Source organism: Numida meleagris, chromosome 2 (genome assembly GCF_002078875.1).
Source record: "Numida meleagris isolate 19003 breed g44 Domestic line chromosome 2, NumMel1.0, whole genome shotgun sequence".
In the NCBI taxonomy this organism is placed as follows: Eukaryota; Metazoa; Chordata; class Aves; order Galliformes; family Numididae; genus Numida; species Numida meleagris.
The window spans coordinates 106,362,938-106,381,618 of record NC_034410.1 but is presented as its reverse complement, the minus strand read 5'-3'; the positions used below and the strand labels follow the sequence as shown (position 1 = coordinate 106,381,618).

Sequence of the window (18,681 nt, the reverse complement as noted above, 5' to 3'; positions counted from 1 at the left end):
GCAATGCAAGATGTGTAAAGAATTTGCTTAAGCCAGATTCATATTGTGCAGTTTTTGTGGCAGTTAGCATTATCAGAGCAGCGTAGCTGAGTTGTCCTCACAGTCTTGTGCTGCAGTTTCTACGCAGTGATTTTTCATTCTGTGTTCTTGCACATGCCATATTGCAAGAATCAAGCATTTAGTTTTCTGCTACAATTCTGTGCTGCTTCTGTAATGGCAGTTTTAATACCTGCTCCTCCTGGTTGTAGATTATTTTTTTTTTCCTTTAGTTTAAGGTATTATTGCAACTTTCCTTTAGGTTTTAGGAGGAAAAAAAATGGGACTCTAATAAGCTTACCTATTGCTTTATTGATGTATTTTTCTGTATTGGCAATAATGATTTAAGTATTAAAGAAGAAACGTCAGGTAGCCAGGAAGGCTTATCCTTAAGAAAAAGGTAATTCTGTTGTTGAACTGATACTCAAAAGGGTAAAGATCTCAGAAATCCTGTCTTTAAATGAGGCAGGACTAGATGAGCATCAATAAATGAGCATCTTCAGTATGCTAAAACGGGGTAAGTGTGTGGCAGGGAAGCATTCATCTCGGTTAATCGTCCCGTTGGTGGGTAGCAAGAATGCGCTGTGCGGTGCGTTAAGGAAGGGTAGCAGCTGTGTAGCAGGCACTGCGCTATCAGAAAAAAGAAGGGAAATTCAGACCCTGAACGTGTTCGCTTACCTCTCCTCTCTGCCATTTCCAGTGCGTTTCTGTTTAGAGAATTGTCTGGAAGGCCTCTCAGGTGTAGCAGGTTGAAGTGTGTGTGCAGAGCAACTGTTCTTCGTTACATCCCATTTCCTTACTTTGCGGCAGCCTCAGTCCTCACACTGGAGGGATAGGTGAGGTGCAGGGGTTGCTCTCTGCTGTTCTCTGTCCTAAGAGCAGCAACACAGAAAGAAAAGCACTCCCATTTTTGTCAGAGTTGGAAACTTCTGCAGAGTTTACTGCCTCTCTCTGGAGCTTGCACATGTAAGAAAGGGATAGCAGATGGGTGGTCTGTGCAAGGTAATTTTCACATCTTTACAGTATATGTTAGACCAGGTAGACGACTGTTGTTTTGTCTTACAGGAAATAAGTTACAAGCACAGAGAGCTGCTGGAGCTGGATTCAGCTAACGTGAGCAGCAGCTGCCTTGCAAGCCAGCAGCAGCCAGTAGGCATCCTTCTTCTGGAGCGTGCCCTGGTGGCATCCTCCCCTGTGGAGGAGCCCCCGTCCAAGCGGATGCGCGGGAGGACGGAGTTGCCCCCGGATGTCATCAAATGGATCGAGCTCGCTAAGTAAGTTCTTGCTTGAGATAAGTTACTCCTGATCAGTTTTGCATCGTGAAGAGCTGCATCTTCGTAGCCTCTGCAATTTCTTTTTAGTCTGCCCCTTGTTAGAATTCAGTATGCTTTTAATTTCTTGTCAGTGAATTACTATCTTTCAGTTAGAGCAGTTAGACTTAACAGAAGTTAGACTTAGCAGTGTGACAGCGTCACTGAGGTTAAAAATAAAAACAGCAAAACAACTTATTCCTGTCTTGCCAACTGCAGGAGTTTTCAGTGTTCAGGTATTCCCCTACGGGATGAAGTTTGTCTACATACATATATATTTATGCTCTGATGAAAGAAGTATGCTACTGGCTTGTAATATTTTTTAGAAAATAATGTTATTGCTGATTGTAGGTTTTTAAAATTTTCAGTAGTTTACATTTGCATTAGTGCACCTCTGCTCAAGTGATGAAAAGATTTCCCTTTTCCCTATTGGTAGGCTCTACCGGTCTCTGGGAGATTATGATGTCCTTCGTGGTATTTTCAGTGGTAAGATTGGGACTAAGGACATTACGCAGCAAGCATTGCTGGCAGAAGCAAGGAGTGATTATGCTGAAGCGGCTAAATGTTATGACGAGGTAAAATGACAACAAGAATGTTTTGTTTTTTAAATCTTTCTTGTGGCTTACAACTAAGAAGCCAAAATCGAACGTTGGGAGAACAAGCATATTGTTTAAAATGTCCTGTTTTGTTTGATTGATGGTTGAGTCTGTAACAACATGGGAACAGATGCCACGAGCAGCCACAACGCAGCAGAAAGCATTTCTGAGCAGAAAGCTGCTCTTTAACTGGTTGTTACAGAGCTTCATGTCTGCCCTTACCTAAGCAGACAAGTAAAACTCCATGGGCGTGCTACCTCTGTGAGAGCAAACTGCCTGTGTTCATGGCAAATCTCAGTTATAGTAGGTACAGATGGAGAAGGAACTCGTTTCTTTCTTTCAAAGACTTGTCAAAAATGCAGGTTTACTGAAGATGGCTATCTGAAATGAGTTAGTATATACATACTGATTGTATAAATACTGCCTAGCTTCAATTTTCTGCATTTAATATTGCTGTCACATTCTGGTAAGCAGTTAAATGTTTTTATGAGAGGCAATTAGTTGTTGTGAAGTTACTGGTGACTTGGTTAGAAGTTGACATGAGTTTAAACTCTGTGAACCTTCCTCTCCCTTTCACTGATTCCCTAGGCACTCTCCAAAGAAGACTGGCAAGATGGGGAGCCAAGTGAAGCAGAGAAAGACTTCTGGGAACTTGCATCTCTGGAATGCTATGACCATCTCACAGAGTGGAAGTCTCTGGAGTATTGTGCTACTGTTAATATCGACAGTGGTAAACCTCCAGACCTGAGCAAAACGTGGAACGATCCATTTTATCAGGTGTTTACAAATTATTTTGATACTGCGTTGTTATCTCTGCACGGATGTCCTACAGTAACGTGGTTGTGGTTGGAATTCAACTGTGTAATTTGGGTTACTTTAATTATGGAAATTAGCAGAGATTCTGATACATAAATGCTAGAAGCAGTTGCTTCTGCTATTTTTAGGATGTTTAATTTTGACCTCGAGTCTATGGCTGATCGTACAGCACCAGGTTTAAGTACCGCTGCTACTGACACTATCTGTGTTACTTCTTCTCTTGCACATCTTGGGAGTTAGCAAATCACTGGTTCTGAAACTCACAGAATTTGCCAAGTGCTTCCTGAGCCTATCAGAAAGGGCTGCCTGTGATCTGTTTGCAAATGGAGATGTTTCTGCAGGGAATTTGAGAAAACAGTTCAAAATATTATCCTATACATTTGATCTGCCACAGACAATAAAAAGTTGATTATCTAATATTCAATGCCTAGAAATAAAACCTACATTTTCACCTTCTAGGAGACATATCTGCCCTATATAATACGCAGTAAGTTGAAGCTACTGCTCAACGGCGAAAATGACCAGACTTTGCTGACTTTCATTGATGAGGCAATGAAGACAGAACAGAAGAAAGCTCTGATAGAAATGCATTACAGCCAAGAGCTTAGTCTCCTTTACATCCTGCAAGATGATTTTGACAGAGCCAAATATTACATTGGCAATGGCATGCAGATCTTCATGCAGGTAAGAATGGCTGCTACTCTTGATGTGATTTTTCTGTACAAACTTAAGGAATAATAAAACTTGTTGCTGTTACTGCTGCTAGATTATACTCTTGAGATAAATGCCCAAATGCAGTGAAATCTAGGTGCTTTTCAATCATAAGACAAAATTTCCATTGAGTCGACGACGATTGAGCCAGACAGTGGAATGCATTCTCTCCTGTTCTCATTTGCTTTATTTTGCTGAGTTCATCTGTTAGAAGCTTTTCCAGAGTAATTGTGCAGAGAAACAGCAATTTTACTTAACATAGGCTTCTGAAAGGATAAATTGTTCCCAGGACAAACTGAAAACTAGAGTGTTAAGTTGGGAGGTTACAACTTCTGTCTGTTACCAAGGTTTGATTAGACTGTAGGACTATCCTAACTCCCTAAGGGGATAGAGAGTGCAGCTAGAATATGCTTCTACACTTGTTTAAAGCAGACTTGTTGTCAGGTTACAGGTTTATTAAGATAACTCACAAAAGGTTTCTTGTAGAGCGTATTCTATAGTAGCATAAGATGAATAGTTTGCAGAGCATTAAATAGACCATGTTGTAAGTTCTGTGTATGAAATCTTTTATCTTCTCCTTTGCCTTTCAGAGCTATTCCAGTATTGATACTTTGTTATACCAAAGTCGAATGAGCAAACTGCAGTCTCTACAAGCTTTGACTGAAATACAGGATTTCATCAATTTTATGACCAAAACAAGTAAATATATTAAGTTTATTTTGTTTACATTGTATTGAACAGTTCTGATTTTTCTGAACTCATAATTTGTTTCCACACTCAGAGGACTCAGCTCCTGTTTGAAGGAGCATGGGTCTGGAATTACGACACTAAGAACTATCATAGTCGTGTAAGATAGGCTTCAAGGTAATTCAGTGTTCTTTTGCAAGGCTTTATTAGTCCTGCTGTTGTAATAAAAGTATCTCTTTAAATGAGTAAGTAAGTAATGAACTAAGGTTTTTGTTGGGGTTATTTCTGGTAGCAAATAGTGGTTAGCAGGGATAAAAGATGGATCAAATACGTCATTGATAGCTACTGTGGTTGGCATGAAATATAAATTCATGCATATAAATAGAATTATATATTAAGTTTACTTAACGGTTCCAGTGTATTCCAGCATACTTTTGTATGGAAGGTAGCTACCACTGGTGATTTGCAGCGACAGTTGACCTTGATGTCCACATTGTATCTGCTGTGCTTCAGCAATGACCAAAAATATGAGTATGAAATACCACATTTAGTGTAAGTTCAGAAATGCAACTGCACTTTTGGGGGTTTGAATATTACATTTTGATAGGTTTAGGCCTTTTTCATGCCGTTTGGATCTAGATGCTTTTAAAGTATTCCGTGCTGATTTCTAGGTAACTTAGCTTCACGGGCTAAGTCCCTGAAGAGGCTTCTCAGAACTTGGACAAGCAGATATCCAGATGCTAAAATGGATCCCATGAACATCTGGGATGATATCATTACAAATCGGTAAGATGAGATTTTCAGTGAGCTTTAATTCTGTGTGCCTGCTGACTTCTGAGAGATGCTTTTTCTAACACTGCTTGTTTACGTGGAGGGTGTCACAGATCCAGTGTATTCCTTTTTTTTTTAATTGATCTTAACAGCTTTATAATGGTTTGCTTTTTGTGGGACTAACTTGTGGTGAAAAGCAAAAGGAGCTTCCGAAACAGATGGGAAACAATGTTTTGATAGGGAAGCAAGTGTTACTTTAGGCATTCTTTTTGCATCAGCAACTACATACACTGTACAAAAATGCTGGTGAGAAGTCAAGCTGTCCGACTTCAGCAGCCCTCAGACACACCCACATGTAGTTGAGTAGGTTAGCTGTATTTAGCTCAATAAACCACCACCCAAAGGGCCCATCCGTTATGGATGAAAATGCTTACGTACTTCATGGTCAGTGTCAAAGTTAGGGAGTGTGCAAGAGAAGCTGAGCTCTGTCACACTCCATCCTTCTGATGTTTGTAGGAGAGTTAATGACCACTGCAGTAATCAGAGCAGTAATCTGCTGCACAACTGATGCTCGAAAGAACAAATGTTCTCTGGAGGCTGTTTTGGATTAGCTCCGAAGAAACTGGAATGTTTTTTCAAATTTGAACGTTTTCTTTTCTCCCCATGGTATTCATCTCCATCCCAATCCAGTCTTCCTGTGCAGATCTAGTTATTCACTTTTTGTGGGGACAATCTCTTTAACAGCTCTTCTGATACCCTCTGTGCACTGTAATTGACTGTCTCTGGGTGTCAGGAAAGCATGGGTATAGAAAGAGCTTATCATAGTTAAATATGAGGAAGAATACATGGTGTAGTGTACTGCTTTCCAATGTCTCAAGACATTTATGATTTGAATGGTTGTCAGTGTCTTAAACAGTTCTATGTGCTTTTAGAAGAACTTTGTCTCAAATTAGTTAGAAAAGATGTGCTGTTATTCAATGCCAAGCCCTGCTCCAGACTCCAGCAGTGACAGGACGAGAGAGAATGGCCTCAAGTTGCTCCAGAGGAGCTTCAGGTTGGATATTAGGAAACATTTCTTCTCTGAAAGAGTGGCCAGGTGCTGCCACAGGCTGCCCAGGGAGATGGTGGAGTCACCATTCTGGAGGTGATGGAGAAACTTGGAGATGTGGTACTAAGGGATGTGGTTTAGTGGGGAAACATTGGTGGTAGGTGGATGGTTGGACTGGATGATCTTGGAGGTCTTTTCCAACCTTGGTGATTCTGTGATTTTTCTCCTGCACTGAGTAACAGTCTACATGATGAGAGATGCCATTAAATTAGATCTGATTAATTATTAGAATAAAAAGGACTTAGAATTGGTTCATGGCAATTCTGTTTTCAGAAGCTGAGTACAGTCACTGTTTGTTTTTTCTGCAATGCAGATTTTAAAGTGCCTTCTTTGTATGTCTCAGCATTGTATATACTGAATTGCAGCTTTGCATAAAACACAGCCTGGCACACTTCTGTCAAGTTGGAAGAGAACTTACAGCTCGGTGAACTTGGAGGTTGTAGTAATGCTTAAAAGAACAAACCAACAAAAGAGCCCGCTCTATTATGGACATTTTCTAATAATTAATCTCACTGATTAAAGATCCTGGAATGTTCTCGTGGTCAACCTGTCCCTGGTTGTTTCTTTCAGACTCTCTGTGCAGTACATTTATCCTTTGCTAAATGTGATCACTATAATTTGCCATTCCTTCTTAGCTTTTTTTTTTTTACCGTCAAAGTTCAATGCTTCTGAATATATATTCCCTTGCTTGAATGCCAGAGTGATTTGTACTCTTGTCATTGTGCAGGTGTTTCTTTCTTGACAAGCTGCAAGAGAAATTTCTGTGTGCTCAGGCCAATGATAGCATGGAGGTGGATGAAGAAGGTGGCGCTGGAGACCAAATGGAAGTAGATCAACAGGATGAAAATATTCACTCAATGATTAGAAGCTGTAAATTTAACATGAAACTGAAGATGATAGAAAGTGCCAGGAAACAGGTGACTGTACTGTCTGCTAGCTTCCAGTTCTGTGAGAAAATACGAGCTGAAAACCTCATCAGTCTACTTGTGTGCATTTTTGCAAGGGCGGCTCTTATCTCTGCTTGATCCCACTGCCTGGGTCATTTTGAAAGCTCAAGAAATTCAGCTCTTTAGAGAGAGAAGACAACAGATAAATGTTAATTAAAAACTTGACGATAATTTGTCATTACTGGAAATGTGCCTGAAGGCCCCTTTGATCCACAGATGGTTTCTGACGCTGAAGTGCAGATAAAGTGCCTTCAGTCATTAATGGATAGGATGCCTGTTGCCAAACAGTACGCTCTCTTATTTACAAATGATCCCTTCTATACAAGAACACAAACCAAATTCAGACTGAATCAGTATTGTTCGCTTCAGTCGAGAATGGTGAAACATTTTGGGATTTAATTTCATCGTGGTTTTCATTAATATTGTGATTAGATATTGGGGCTAGCATTTATATAAAAAGTTAAAGCTGACATAGAAATTTTGTTTTGAATCTGACTCTTAGAATTACTTTGGTGTTTCAAACTTTGAGACAAGACCAGTAATATTGAAATCCAAGTCTCCCTGGTCTTCGGAGATCCTGCAGAAATCTGCAGTCAGCGTCAGAGTTGATTTTAAGCACTGTAATGGCCAAATATAACATCAGTTCTCTGCAGGCTGTTCACTCCTAAAGGAATAAGTTAAAAAAGAAACAAGATATCCTTTAGTGCTATTATAGAAACCTTTCATCCAGTCATAGGCATAGTGCATAAGCAATGTGCTTAATAGTATTATAAACCAAGTTACACTGCCCATGTGTGTTTGTGCTGCAGAACAGTTAATATCTATTTCATCATGCAGGTAAAATTATTTTAATTTCCTCAGTTTGTCAAATCTCTGTGCTTTTTTCCTTTTCAAATTTCTCCATTAGCACAAATCTGTTTCTTCAGTATGAGACTGATCGAGCAGCTGCCCTCTCTTCATGGAATCATAGAATCCTTAGAGTTGGAAGGGACCTCTGAGGGCAATCCAGTCCAACTCCCCTGCAATGAACAGAGACACCACAGCCAGACCAGGTTGCCCAGGGCCTTATCCAGCCTCGCCTTGAAAGTCTCCAGGGATGGGGCATCGACCACATCTTACCATAGCTTTGTTTATTTTAATGAAATCCTCCCATCTCTTATTCTGATTGCAGAACGATTTTCTTTTCAGACGTCTTATCTGAAAATTCTGTCTTAATCTGAATGCAGAACAGCTTCTCGGTTGCCAAGAAGCTTCTGAAGGACCTGCGCAGAGAGGCCAGAACAAGGGAGGACTGGCTAGTGAGGTGGAACTACGCCTACTGCCGCTTCATGCACAGCTGCAGCCAGAGCCAGAGCTGTCCTGAACGAGTGCTCTCCGTGTTAAAAACCATCTCGCTGCTCGGTAACTCTCTTTGCTTCGCTTTGTTTATTATACAAAGCTGCTTTGTTGTCAAATTGCTGACTTTGTTTTTGAATTCCAACAGAAGATACCAAGTCAGACTACCTTAACAAGAACATAATGGCCTTCCGAAACCAGAATCTCCTGCTGGGCACTACTTACCGCATCATGGCCAATGCTCTTAGCCAGGATCCGAAATGCTTTGAGCAAATAGAGGAAGAAAAAGCTGGAAAAATATTGGAACTGTCAGGAGAAAGTTCTGAGAGTCCTGAAAAGGTAAAAGGAGGGCAGGGGGGCAAGATTTTTGGTATTTCGGTATTGTATTTCTACATAGGGAAGGATGTGGATAGATATAGAGAACGTGAAACCCCGCTATTAGCACCAGTATCTGCAGGAATAGCAGCTGTGGAGGGTGGGGGCAGCCTGTGGCTGCTGTTCTGTCTGGTTTTTGCTCTCTTGGAGTTCGGCATCGCTGTAGCCATTTTAATTGGGAGAATGTTCTTGCATTTCTCCATTCCTGCATTTTGTTTGGAGGAGAAAGACGGACTGGGAGCACCTGCATGACAATGGTAAGAGAAAGCAGAGAACGCGATCCTCAAAGGATGCTTCTCTTTCCGCTGGGCGTTTCTGAGCTGCTGCTTGTTGTCAGACTACCTTATCTCGTTAAGAGATCTTTATAATACTGATAACAATACCATTATGCTTACTTTATCTGAATAGTTCCAGTGATAAAGGGAAGAGGGCTTTCATTTTGAAACAGAACATATGCGGGTCATTGTTGCCTCTGCTGGAGAGGTGCACATTTGAAGAACACAGTGGTGGACTGCGCTGCATCAGGAGTCGTGTTGTGCTCTGGCACAGACCTTTTCCAATTGTGTTAATTAAGAATTCAAAGTACCGTGGCTGACTTATTTCTGTTAATTCCTAAAGCCACCACAGAGAGTCTCAGATATGAACCATATTGGTATGAAACAGTAAAAAACAATTCTTCATTTGTGGCATTAATGGATGTCGAAAAAAAGTGGATAAAGACAAGGTTCCTTTGAGTAAGATTCTAGTTTCTCAGGTTTGTTGAAGCCTGAGCAAAAGCTTAAACTTCATTTACTAGGTAATTATTAAAAGCATTATTCCTCTTTGTGAGGAAATCTAAAAGATGAGTGTGAAAGCCTCCTTTCACGCCAGGTGAGTCAGATTGAGATATCAGGTATTTCTACTAAGGATAAGACTACAGAGCGTAGCCTTATTTCAGATTAATGTGAAGCAGTATTCTGACCCTGGTCGTGTCCCACTACCCTCCTGAAAAGCGAACTGCTTAATTCCAGGTATGGCATTTTTTAGATGTTCTGATTTGTTCTCCCCCCATTTTATGTATCGTTTAATAGCTGCAGTGCCCGAGGTTGTTAAGCTTGCCTGCAGTGTGAGGATGCGTGCGTTTGATTTAGAAACGTTCGTTTGTAAAGAATCTTGGAAAATCCTTCATTACATGGGCTGCGTTAGAAAAGTATGATGGATGCAATGAGATATATTATTCATATTTTTATATATAAATTTTCTTTATGGTTAAATTTCAGGTATTAGCAGGTCTGAACAAAAGAGCTTTTCAGTGTTTCAGCAGCGCTGCAAGGAAATCTGAAGAGGAAGTGCAGTCCCACTCCGTGGAACACGTTGATGTGAAGGGAGTTATCGATGCGTACATGACTTTGGTTGGTTTCTGTGACCAACATCTGCGTAAGGAAGAAGAAGGCCCACTTGGTTAGTTGGGGTTTCACCTGAGCACGTGAGGTGGATTTATCTCTGGGTATCTTTTGTGATACCCGGATCTCCCTGAGCAACGCAGCTTGGGTTGAAGTGGAACGCTTTGTCCTCCAGTCCAACAGTATTGACAGTCCTGTTGTTCTTTTTTCCCCACTACAACTGCTAGATTCGGTGCTAGTGAATCACTCGCAGTCTCCCTCTGGTGAGATGCATATCATATCATATCCAGCAGATGCTTCCCTTCTTCCTTCCCAGACCACACCAGTTCTGTATTTGAGGCAGGCCGGTTACCAGCAGTGATGCAGCTTCCCCATAAAGTTAATCCTTACCGTCCCCAAGTTGGTGGTGTGCGCAGTTCAAACAGATGGGAAGGAGAACAAAGTAAAAACACAAAATGCACTGGAAGAAAAAATGCTGAATAATGGAGAATGAATGTTCCAGATGATCAATGGCACAAAATGAGTGATGGTGTTTCCGATAACTTTTGTTTAACGTCTCTCAGCAGAAATTAACGCTGCGGATCTGCAGCTATTCCCAGCTATTGTGGTGGACAAAATGATAAAAGCTTTAAAACTGAACTCCAGAGAAGCCAGGCTGAGGTTTCCTCGACTGCTGCAAATAATTGAAAGATATCCAGCAGAGACACTGAGTCTGGTGACACGAGAGGTGAGCTGCTTCCATTCTCCTGGCAGACAGTGTTGCTGTAAATTGAATTTAGAAGGTGGGAGGCGGGGGTTGGATGGACAGAGAGGTTATGCTGGTGAGTTTTGCTGCAAGTGAACCAGATGAATTTTATCCCATTGTTGTTCCTTGTTCTCTATCATGTTGAGTACAATTTATACAGACAGAAGCTAAAAGTTGAATTTTTGTCATTGTACCAATTCCAAATATGAGTCTGAGAGCTGCTGGAGAAAAATGACTTATTTTTTCTCAACCATCTAAGTGGGCTGATAAAGCTGGGTAGGATTAGGAGAGTTGTGTCTGTAAGCTGTCGCCTATGTGCAGGAAACCACCAGCTTCACTTGTTTTCCACTTTTCCCATCTCTCTCTGTCCTGCTTCATTTCAGAGCTTTACTGCAGCTTCATCTCCTTTGTATTTCCCACTTCCTTCATTCCATTTCCCGTTCCAGTGTTGCTGCTGGATGTCAAGATGCCATGTGCCTTCCCTTCTGTCACGGCACAGATAAGCTGAGCTCTCTTTGGCTCACGCCTGCTCCTGCCTTGGCTTGCCTGTGTTTTCAAGCCTGTTTCATCGTGCTGGTGCTGAGTGCTCCCTCTCCCTGGTCAGAGGGAGAACTTAAGGTGTGAGAGAGGCAGGAACATGGCACGATTATCTAGAGAAACCAAAAACATAGCAAACACAGCTGAGGTGGACAAGCTGTGGTCACAGTGGAACTCTGATGGTAAACCAGAACCTGAGTCCTGGCCCAGCCAACAAACCTCATCCAGCAGAGAAGTTCTCGGGCTGTTTTTGTCCTCACCTCTCTTTCAGTGCAATTAATCCTGGCAGTCCATTAAACTTAAACTCCGTTAGAAAGGTAGAAAGAGCCAGAGTCCATCCTGTTGCCATCAGAAGCAAAGAGAACATAGTATTCATTTCAAAAGTGATACAGGCCTTTGCAATGGGACGCATATGTAGTAGTAGCAGTAGTAATAGTAATGAATCTCTGCTTCAGTAGGGGATGTTTTGTGAAGGTAGTTGCTGTTCTCTGTTTTATTTTTGTGTGTTTGTCTGTCAAGCTGGGACACGGAGCGGTTTTGGTTGTGTTTGCTGTGTTTGGTATCCGTAAGGAAGACCAGCATTGAGAGCAGTGTCTGTTTTGCAGCTTTCTTCAGTTCCCTGCTGGCAGTTCATCGGCTGGATTAGCCAGATGATGGCACTCCTTGACAAGGATGAGGCAGTGGCTGTGCAGCACACTGTTGAAGAGATCGCAGATACCTACCCCCAGGCAATCATCTACCCGTTCATGATCAGCAGTGAGAGTTACTGCTTCAAAGACACCGCAACGGGCTGTAAGAACAAGGAGTTCGTGGCAAGGTGAATTTGTGAGCAGCAGCTCTGTGGTGTATTTCGTATTCAGGTGTGGATGGGTTGATTTGTTTTAAAGAAACTGTTTTCTTCAGGAAGCACAAGAGCAGCATTAGTGGGCAGTCCCACGTGCACTGTGCTTTGATTTGAAGGCACAGGGAAAATCAGTGCATGAAGGCACTCAGCATTAGACACGCTCAGGTAGGCAGCCTGAATACTTTCAGCAGGATTGAGTACATGGAGTCCCCAGACTGTGGGAAGTTAAAGATCGCAGAGAAGCAACCCCTTTCTCATGGTAGCTCTGTGTTAGACAAAAGTTTCTTCTTCTTCCTTTTCCTGCTCTGCTGAGGCTGAAGGGAAATCTGGTGCGTGATTACGCTCCTGCTGCAGTAGACTTCACAGCAGCAACAGTCAAAACCCATCAGGGATGGAGATGAAGCTGGCTTGGATGCTTTGAGTCTTTCTAACGCCAGGAGACGGAGCAGGGATGTTTGAACAGAATAAAGGCTCTCATCCAATTTCAAAGGTGGACAGTGATATGAGTGAATATTATCTTCTGGGAAACAGCAGCTCTCTGCTGGTTTCTTCTCTGCTCACTCAGTGTGCACCATGGGCCTTCAAGCCCTACCTTGCCCACCTTGCCATGCAAAAAAACCTAAATTAATCCCCAGGCAAAAGTCAACTTGTATCACACAGCGCTGTAGAACCACTGCAATAATTTTAGGTGTCCCTTTGCCTTTTCTCAAATTTCTGATTCATTTGCGGAAAATCTTAACTTAAAACTAAAAGGGAAGGGCTTGTGCTTCACAAACTTTATCACTCTTGAATCACTGTCATGACAGGTCTTGTTAATGCCAGTTTCTGTTGTAAGAGTGCTAACCGCTACCCCACCAAGCAGCTGTTTTCGTAGCAGGGCACTTAATTACCAAGAAATTAGGAGCTGTGCAGTGAGGACAGCCAATAATTAACACTTGTACGGCCCAGGAGAATCCTGAGTCGTCCTCCCCATTTGTGCCCACTCCTCCCCCCAGTTAGTATTACCTGATTCTTGGATGTAGCAGCTGATGTGTATCGTGGCTTGTCAGCAGGCTAGGTGATGGTAGTTTCTGCTGAATTGATGCACTTTTTTCTTTTAAAGTATCAAGGACAAGTTGGACAGAGGAGGAGTAGTTCAAGATTTTATTCTGTCCTTGGAGCAGCTCTCTAGTCCCGTAATGCTTTTTAAGGTAAGGTGTATTACTGTTTTTCCCCCTTCCTTCCCCACACTGCGTTTAGGAAAGAAGCGCAGGGCGGAGATGCCACAGCTGCAGGAAGTTTTTCTCCCTGTAATGGGCTGGCACTGATGCTGAGGTGTTCTACAAGCTTTTCCTCACACCGCTCCCCGTTCCTTCTGCCTGCCGACTGCTTTGCAGTCGTCCTCCTCAGCTTTCTCCTTCTGGGGTCTCTGCGCTGCCCCATGGTCAGCCCTGCTTCATTGTTCCCAAACTGTTACAGAGTTAGCGTTTATGGCCATCTCCATAATTTCTGTCTGCTGGGGTCCTTGTGCCCTTTGCCTGCTCTCTGCTGAGTGCCTCTGCCCACGCTGTTGTGGCAAGAATTCCCTTGTTCAGTGTTTGATCCCATTCCTGGCCCCGTGGGGGCTTTCTTAGTTTGTACCAGATGCCGTGGTAGTAAACATTGTTATGTTAGAAAGTAGAGACGTTTTTATCAAAAAACAGAATGAGAGGAGAATGTTTGCACAGACTTTTGCTCATCTGGCTCTCAAAAGACATGTTAGTTGACCGTTAGTACATGCAGTAACCCTAATGCAATCTGAGCAAATTACCAACGACTTTTTGTCTGTACTCCTCTGTTTCCTTCTGCTTTCAGGACTGGGTTGGGGATGTCAGAAATGAACTGGTAAAAACTCAGAGGAATAAAACTAAACTTAAGGAAATGTATGAAGGAATGTACAAGAATTTGGGAGATGTGACGGCTCCTGGCCTTGGATGGCTGAGGAAACGCTTTGTTCAGGTATGTGCGGTGACTGAATAGAATTGGTGTTGTGCGCTTCTGTAGAAGGCACTAGAAAGTCAAAAGAGGGGAACCAGATCACAGCTTTCACAGGTGCTGCAGGACTAGATGAAGCAAGAGATGGAGTTTAAGACTTCAGGATTTCATTGTTGGGTGCTGTGGAGCTGTTATGGCTCAACTTTCCCCTTGTGACTACCCCGCAGGCTCTGTGGTCCTGCTGCCTGCCCCAGGTCCTCAGCAAGGGCATCTCTGTGACCCTGCGTGGAGGTGTGGCCTTGTGTTTCCCCTGCTGCCACGGGTGTGGGAGCAGTGTCAGGTTCTGTGCTGTACAGATTTGGTACTGATATGAAGCTTTGAGGGTAGGTTATTCAGAAAAGTTACAACTATGAGGAATTGCAGAAAGGATTTCGCAAAATGAATTGAGATCTAGAATAGTGAAAGTTGGTGTAGAAAAATGAAGTGATGCATGAAGAGGAAAAAAAAGCCCAAACCCAAGCCTAATTTGCATGTAGACTGCTTGGGTCTGAGCTGACTATTGCAACTCAAGAGCAAGCTCTTGATTTGTGATAGTTCTGTGGAAACATCAGCTGTGAAGAGTCAAGAGCTGGCAGGAAAGCTAAATGAGTGTTAGTCATTGTTAAGAAGAGAGACAAACTACTGATTTATTCATTCACATAGCAGCCTTATTAGACCCCCACCTTCATAGAAACAGAATCTTTAAGAGTTGGAAGGGACCTTTAAAGGTCATCTAGTCCAGCTCCCCTGCAATGAACAGGGGCACCACAGCTACATCAGGTTGCCCAGGGCCTGATCCAGCCTCGCCTTGAGAGTCTCCAGGGATGGCATATCAACCACATCTCTAGGCAACCTGTTCCAGTGCCTCACCACCCTCACTATAAAACACTTTTTCCTTATATCCAACCTAAATCTACCCTCTTCAAGCTTGAAACTATTTCCCCTTGTTCTGTCACCACAGACCCTGCTGAAGAGTCTGTCCCCTTCTTTCCTGTAGTTCCCCTTTAGGTACTGAAAGGCTGCTATCAGGTCACCTTGGAGCCTTCTATTCTGCAGGCTGAACAGCCCCAGCTCTCTCAGCCTGTCCTCACAGGTGAGATGTTCCATCCCGTGGATCATTTTGGTGTCCCTCCTCTGGACACACTCCAACAGGTCCATGTCTCTCCTGTACTGAGGACTCCACATCTGGACGCAGTACTCCAGGTGAGGCCTCACCAGTGCAAAGTAGAGGGATAGGATCACCTCCCTCGCCCTGCTGGCCATGCTTCTTTTGTTGCAGCCCAGGATACAGTTGGCTTTCTGGGCTGTGAGGGTACCCTGCTGGCTCTTGTCTAGCTTCCCATCCAATAGTACCCCGCAGGTCTTTCTCGGCAGGGCTGTGCTCCATCCTTACATCCCCCAGCTTGTATTGGTAATGAAGGTTGCCTCGACCTGGGTGCAAGACGTTGCACTTGGATTTGTTGAACCTCATGAGGTTCTTCTGGGCCCACTGCTCAAGCCTGTCTAGATCCCTCTGAATGGCATATCATCCCTCGGGTGTGCCGACTGCACCCCACAGCTTGGTGTCATCTGCAAACTTGCTGAGGGTGCACTCGACCTCACTGTCAGTGTCATTGATGAAGATATTAAAGAGTATTGGCCCCAGCACCGACCACTGGGGGACATCACTCAGCACTGATCTCCATCCAGACATGGAGCCATTGACCACCACTCTCTGGATTCAATCCTGCAGCCAGTTCTTCGTCCACTGAACGTCCTCTTCAAATCTGTATCTTTCTAATTTGGAGAGAAGCATTTTGTGGTGTACCATGTCAAAGGCCTTACTGAAGTCTAGATAGATGACATCAGTGGCTCTTGCCTTGTCCATTGATTCAGTGACACCATCATAAAAGGCCACTAAGTTAGTCAAGCAGGATTTGCCCTTGGTGAAGCCGTGCTGGTTCTCCTGTATCACCTTCCTGCCTTCCATGCACCTTAGCAAAGCTTCCAGTTGGATCTGTTCCATGATCTTCCCCGGCACAGAAGTGAGACTGACAGGTTGGTAGTTCCCAGGGTCATCCTTTTTACCCTTTTTAAAAATGGGTATGATGTTTCCTTTTTTCCAGTCACCAGGGACTTCACCTGATTGCCACGACTTCTCAAATATCACTGAGTGCCTTGGTGACTACATCAGCCAATTCCCTCAGGACTCTGGGATGCATGTCATTGGGACCCATAGACTTGTAGATGTTCATGTTCCTCAGGTGGTTACGAACCTGATCTTCGCTTACAGTGGGAGGGATGTTGCTTCCCGAGTCCCCTCCTACCAAACCAAACATTTGAGGGCTGTGTGGTGAGCAGTTAGAGAAGACCGAGGCAAAAAAGTTAAGTACCTCAGCCTTCTCCTTGTCTGTTGTTACCAGCCTGCCTGTCTCACTAGGGGAGGGTACTCCCTCCTGAACTTTCCTTTTCTGGTTGAGGTGCCTGTAGAAGCATTTCTTGTTCTCGGCATCCCTTACCAAATTCAGTTCAGGCTGGGCCTTGGATTTCCTGACCCCATCCCTGCACAGCCTAGCAGCTTCCTGATACTCTTCCCACGATACCTGCCCCTGTTTCCACTGCCTGTGCATTTTCTTCTTGCTCTTCAGTTTGACCAACAGGTCCCGATTCAGCCATGCCGGTCTCTTGCCTTCCTTTCCTGACCTGCTACACCTGGGGATGGGAGTTCTTGCACGCTGAGGAAAGCTTCCTCAGAGATCTTCCAGCTCTGCTCTGCACCCTTACCCATGAGGGCAGTTTCCCAGGGTGGTTTACTGACTAACTCCCCGAAGAGCTGGAAGTTACCTTTCCTAAAATTTAGCATCCTAATTTTACTCTTTGCCTGTCTCATATCCCTCCGGTGCATGAACTCATCCTGGTCACTACAGCCCAGGCAGCCTCCAATCCTGATGTCACCAGTCAATTCATTTGCATTCGTTTGTGTTTTAAATCAGTATTTTACTAGCTGTTCTAAGTTTTTTTGTAAGCAAACAAGGTATATTCATAACTGCTTGATGTGTTATGTCCTGTGGCACCGGTAACAGAAGCAATGTCTGTTAGACATCGCTTTGCCCTTTTGTCAGGGGACTATGTGAGCAGTATTAGTTACACATACGTGTTACTTTGACAGTACAACTGTCATCCTGCAAGTAGATATTCTTATTAAAGGCACACATAAATACTCAGGATAACCAACTGTTGGCCTGCTTTTGACCCTTACACTTTTCCATCTGGAAGAACTCCACTGTTAGCATCAGAAGTCCTTGATTAAACTTGCTGCGGTTAAGAAATCACGTCTGTGAATGGTGTATTGAGGCAGTCTGTGAGTAATTGTATTTTGGGGGGCAGGAGATAAGACCACAGGTCTTGTAGCTTAAGATTTGTTTTGAAAACAAGAGGGAATGGGAGGTACTGTCCCAGATTCCGCTGAGAGTGGAAATGTTCTGGGTCAGTTCAGTAGTCTCTTGGACCAGGTAGGAGTTGGACTCGATGATCCTTGTGGGTCCCTTCCAACTCAGGATATTCTGTGATTCTGTAAGTGTAACAAGCAGCATTATTGATATGCTGACCCAGAATCCAGGTGCAGCTGGAAGAGGTAAGAAGGGATAAACTGCTGATTTTGACATAGCAAAAAGGTTTGTGGTCTAATTCTGCAGAGCTCTGGTGTCACTGGAGTTGGGAAATGTCAGTATTTCTGTTGCTAGCAGCTGGCGGGGTCTATGAAACAGGCAACGAAAATGTTCAGGCAGACTAGAAATGATGGAGGAGAAGAACTGGAGCGGGAGAAAGATGGAGGTGTTTTGGGAAGGCAGATGAAGCTGTGTGTCTGGATGGGAAGGTACTGATGTGGTGTTCCTGGGGAGTTCCAAGCACTATCCTAACAGGATTCATGTCTGTGAATGAACCTCAGGCTTTTGGGAAGGATTTTGAGAATCATTTTGGAAAAGACGGTTCAAAGCTGTTGGATATGAAGGCCAGTGATTTTAATGAGATCACAACGTCTCTTCTTGCCAAAATGAGCAAAGCCTATAAAGAACCTGGAAACCTGAAGGAGTGTTCACCGTGGATGAGTGAATTCAAAGCTGAGTTCTTGAGGAATGAGCTGGAGGTCCCTGGTAAGTTCCCCTTCAGCAGCAATGGTGGAAATGTCCCATACAAGAAAGCTGCTGCTTCTGAGCTCTGCTGCTTACGTTGGCTGTATGGCCCATCGTTCTCACCTTACACAGAAGTAGCCTTCATCTGAAATAACTATTATTTGATCTCTTTAATCTGTTCTTCAGCTGTATGCCTGATTTTTTAGAACTATCAAAAATTGCATCTCTAATCTAAAACCTTCTTTTAAAGGCACGATTCCAGGAAAATCTCAGGGTTAAATCTAATATATGCTTAATTATAATTGAGCAAGGATGTGTCCTCTCAAGCTATTAAGATTTGAAAATCTAACTGCTTAAAAAGGGAAGGACCATTAGTA

General features: G+C 43.3%; 1 protein-coding gene across 4 annotated transcripts in view; it reads left to right on the top strand.

Annotated features, from left to right (window-relative positions):
* Positions 1 to 18,681, top strand: part of PRKDC (protein kinase, DNA-activated, catalytic polypeptide) — an 85,310-nt gene that overhangs the window by 58,104 nt on the left and 8,525 nt on the right. For 2 of the 4 annotated variants that reach the window (XM_021388231.1, XM_021388234.1), the window contains exons 63-77: positions 1,102 to 1,310; positions 1,783 to 1,921; positions 2,531 to 2,719; positions 3,218 to 3,442; positions 4,060 to 4,168; positions 4,828 to 4,942; positions 6,763 to 6,952; positions 8,209 to 8,383; positions 8,466 to 8,656; positions 9,952 to 10,132; positions 10,638 to 10,801; positions 11,962 to 12,173; positions 13,303 to 13,390; positions 14,034 to 14,177; positions 18,121 to 18,325. In XM_021388231.1, coding sequence (XP_021243906.1) covers positions 1,102 to 1,310; positions 1,783 to 1,921; positions 2,531 to 2,719; positions 3,218 to 3,442; positions 4,060 to 4,168; positions 4,828 to 4,942; positions 6,763 to 6,952; positions 8,209 to 8,383; positions 8,466 to 8,656; positions 9,952 to 10,132; positions 10,638 to 10,801; positions 11,962 to 12,173; positions 13,303 to 13,390; positions 14,034 to 14,177; positions 18,121 to 18,325 — 2,536 coding nt within the window. The remainder of the gene's footprint in view (positions 1 to 1,101; positions 1,311 to 1,782; positions 1,922 to 2,530; positions 2,720 to 3,217; positions 3,443 to 4,059; positions 4,169 to 4,827; positions 4,943 to 6,762; positions 6,953 to 8,208; positions 8,384 to 8,465; positions 8,657 to 9,951; positions 10,133 to 10,637; positions 10,802 to 11,961; positions 12,174 to 13,302; positions 13,391 to 14,033; positions 14,178 to 18,120; positions 18,326 to 18,681) is intronic. The other 2 variants (XM_021388233.1, XM_021388232.1) reach the window with 2 other exon arrangements.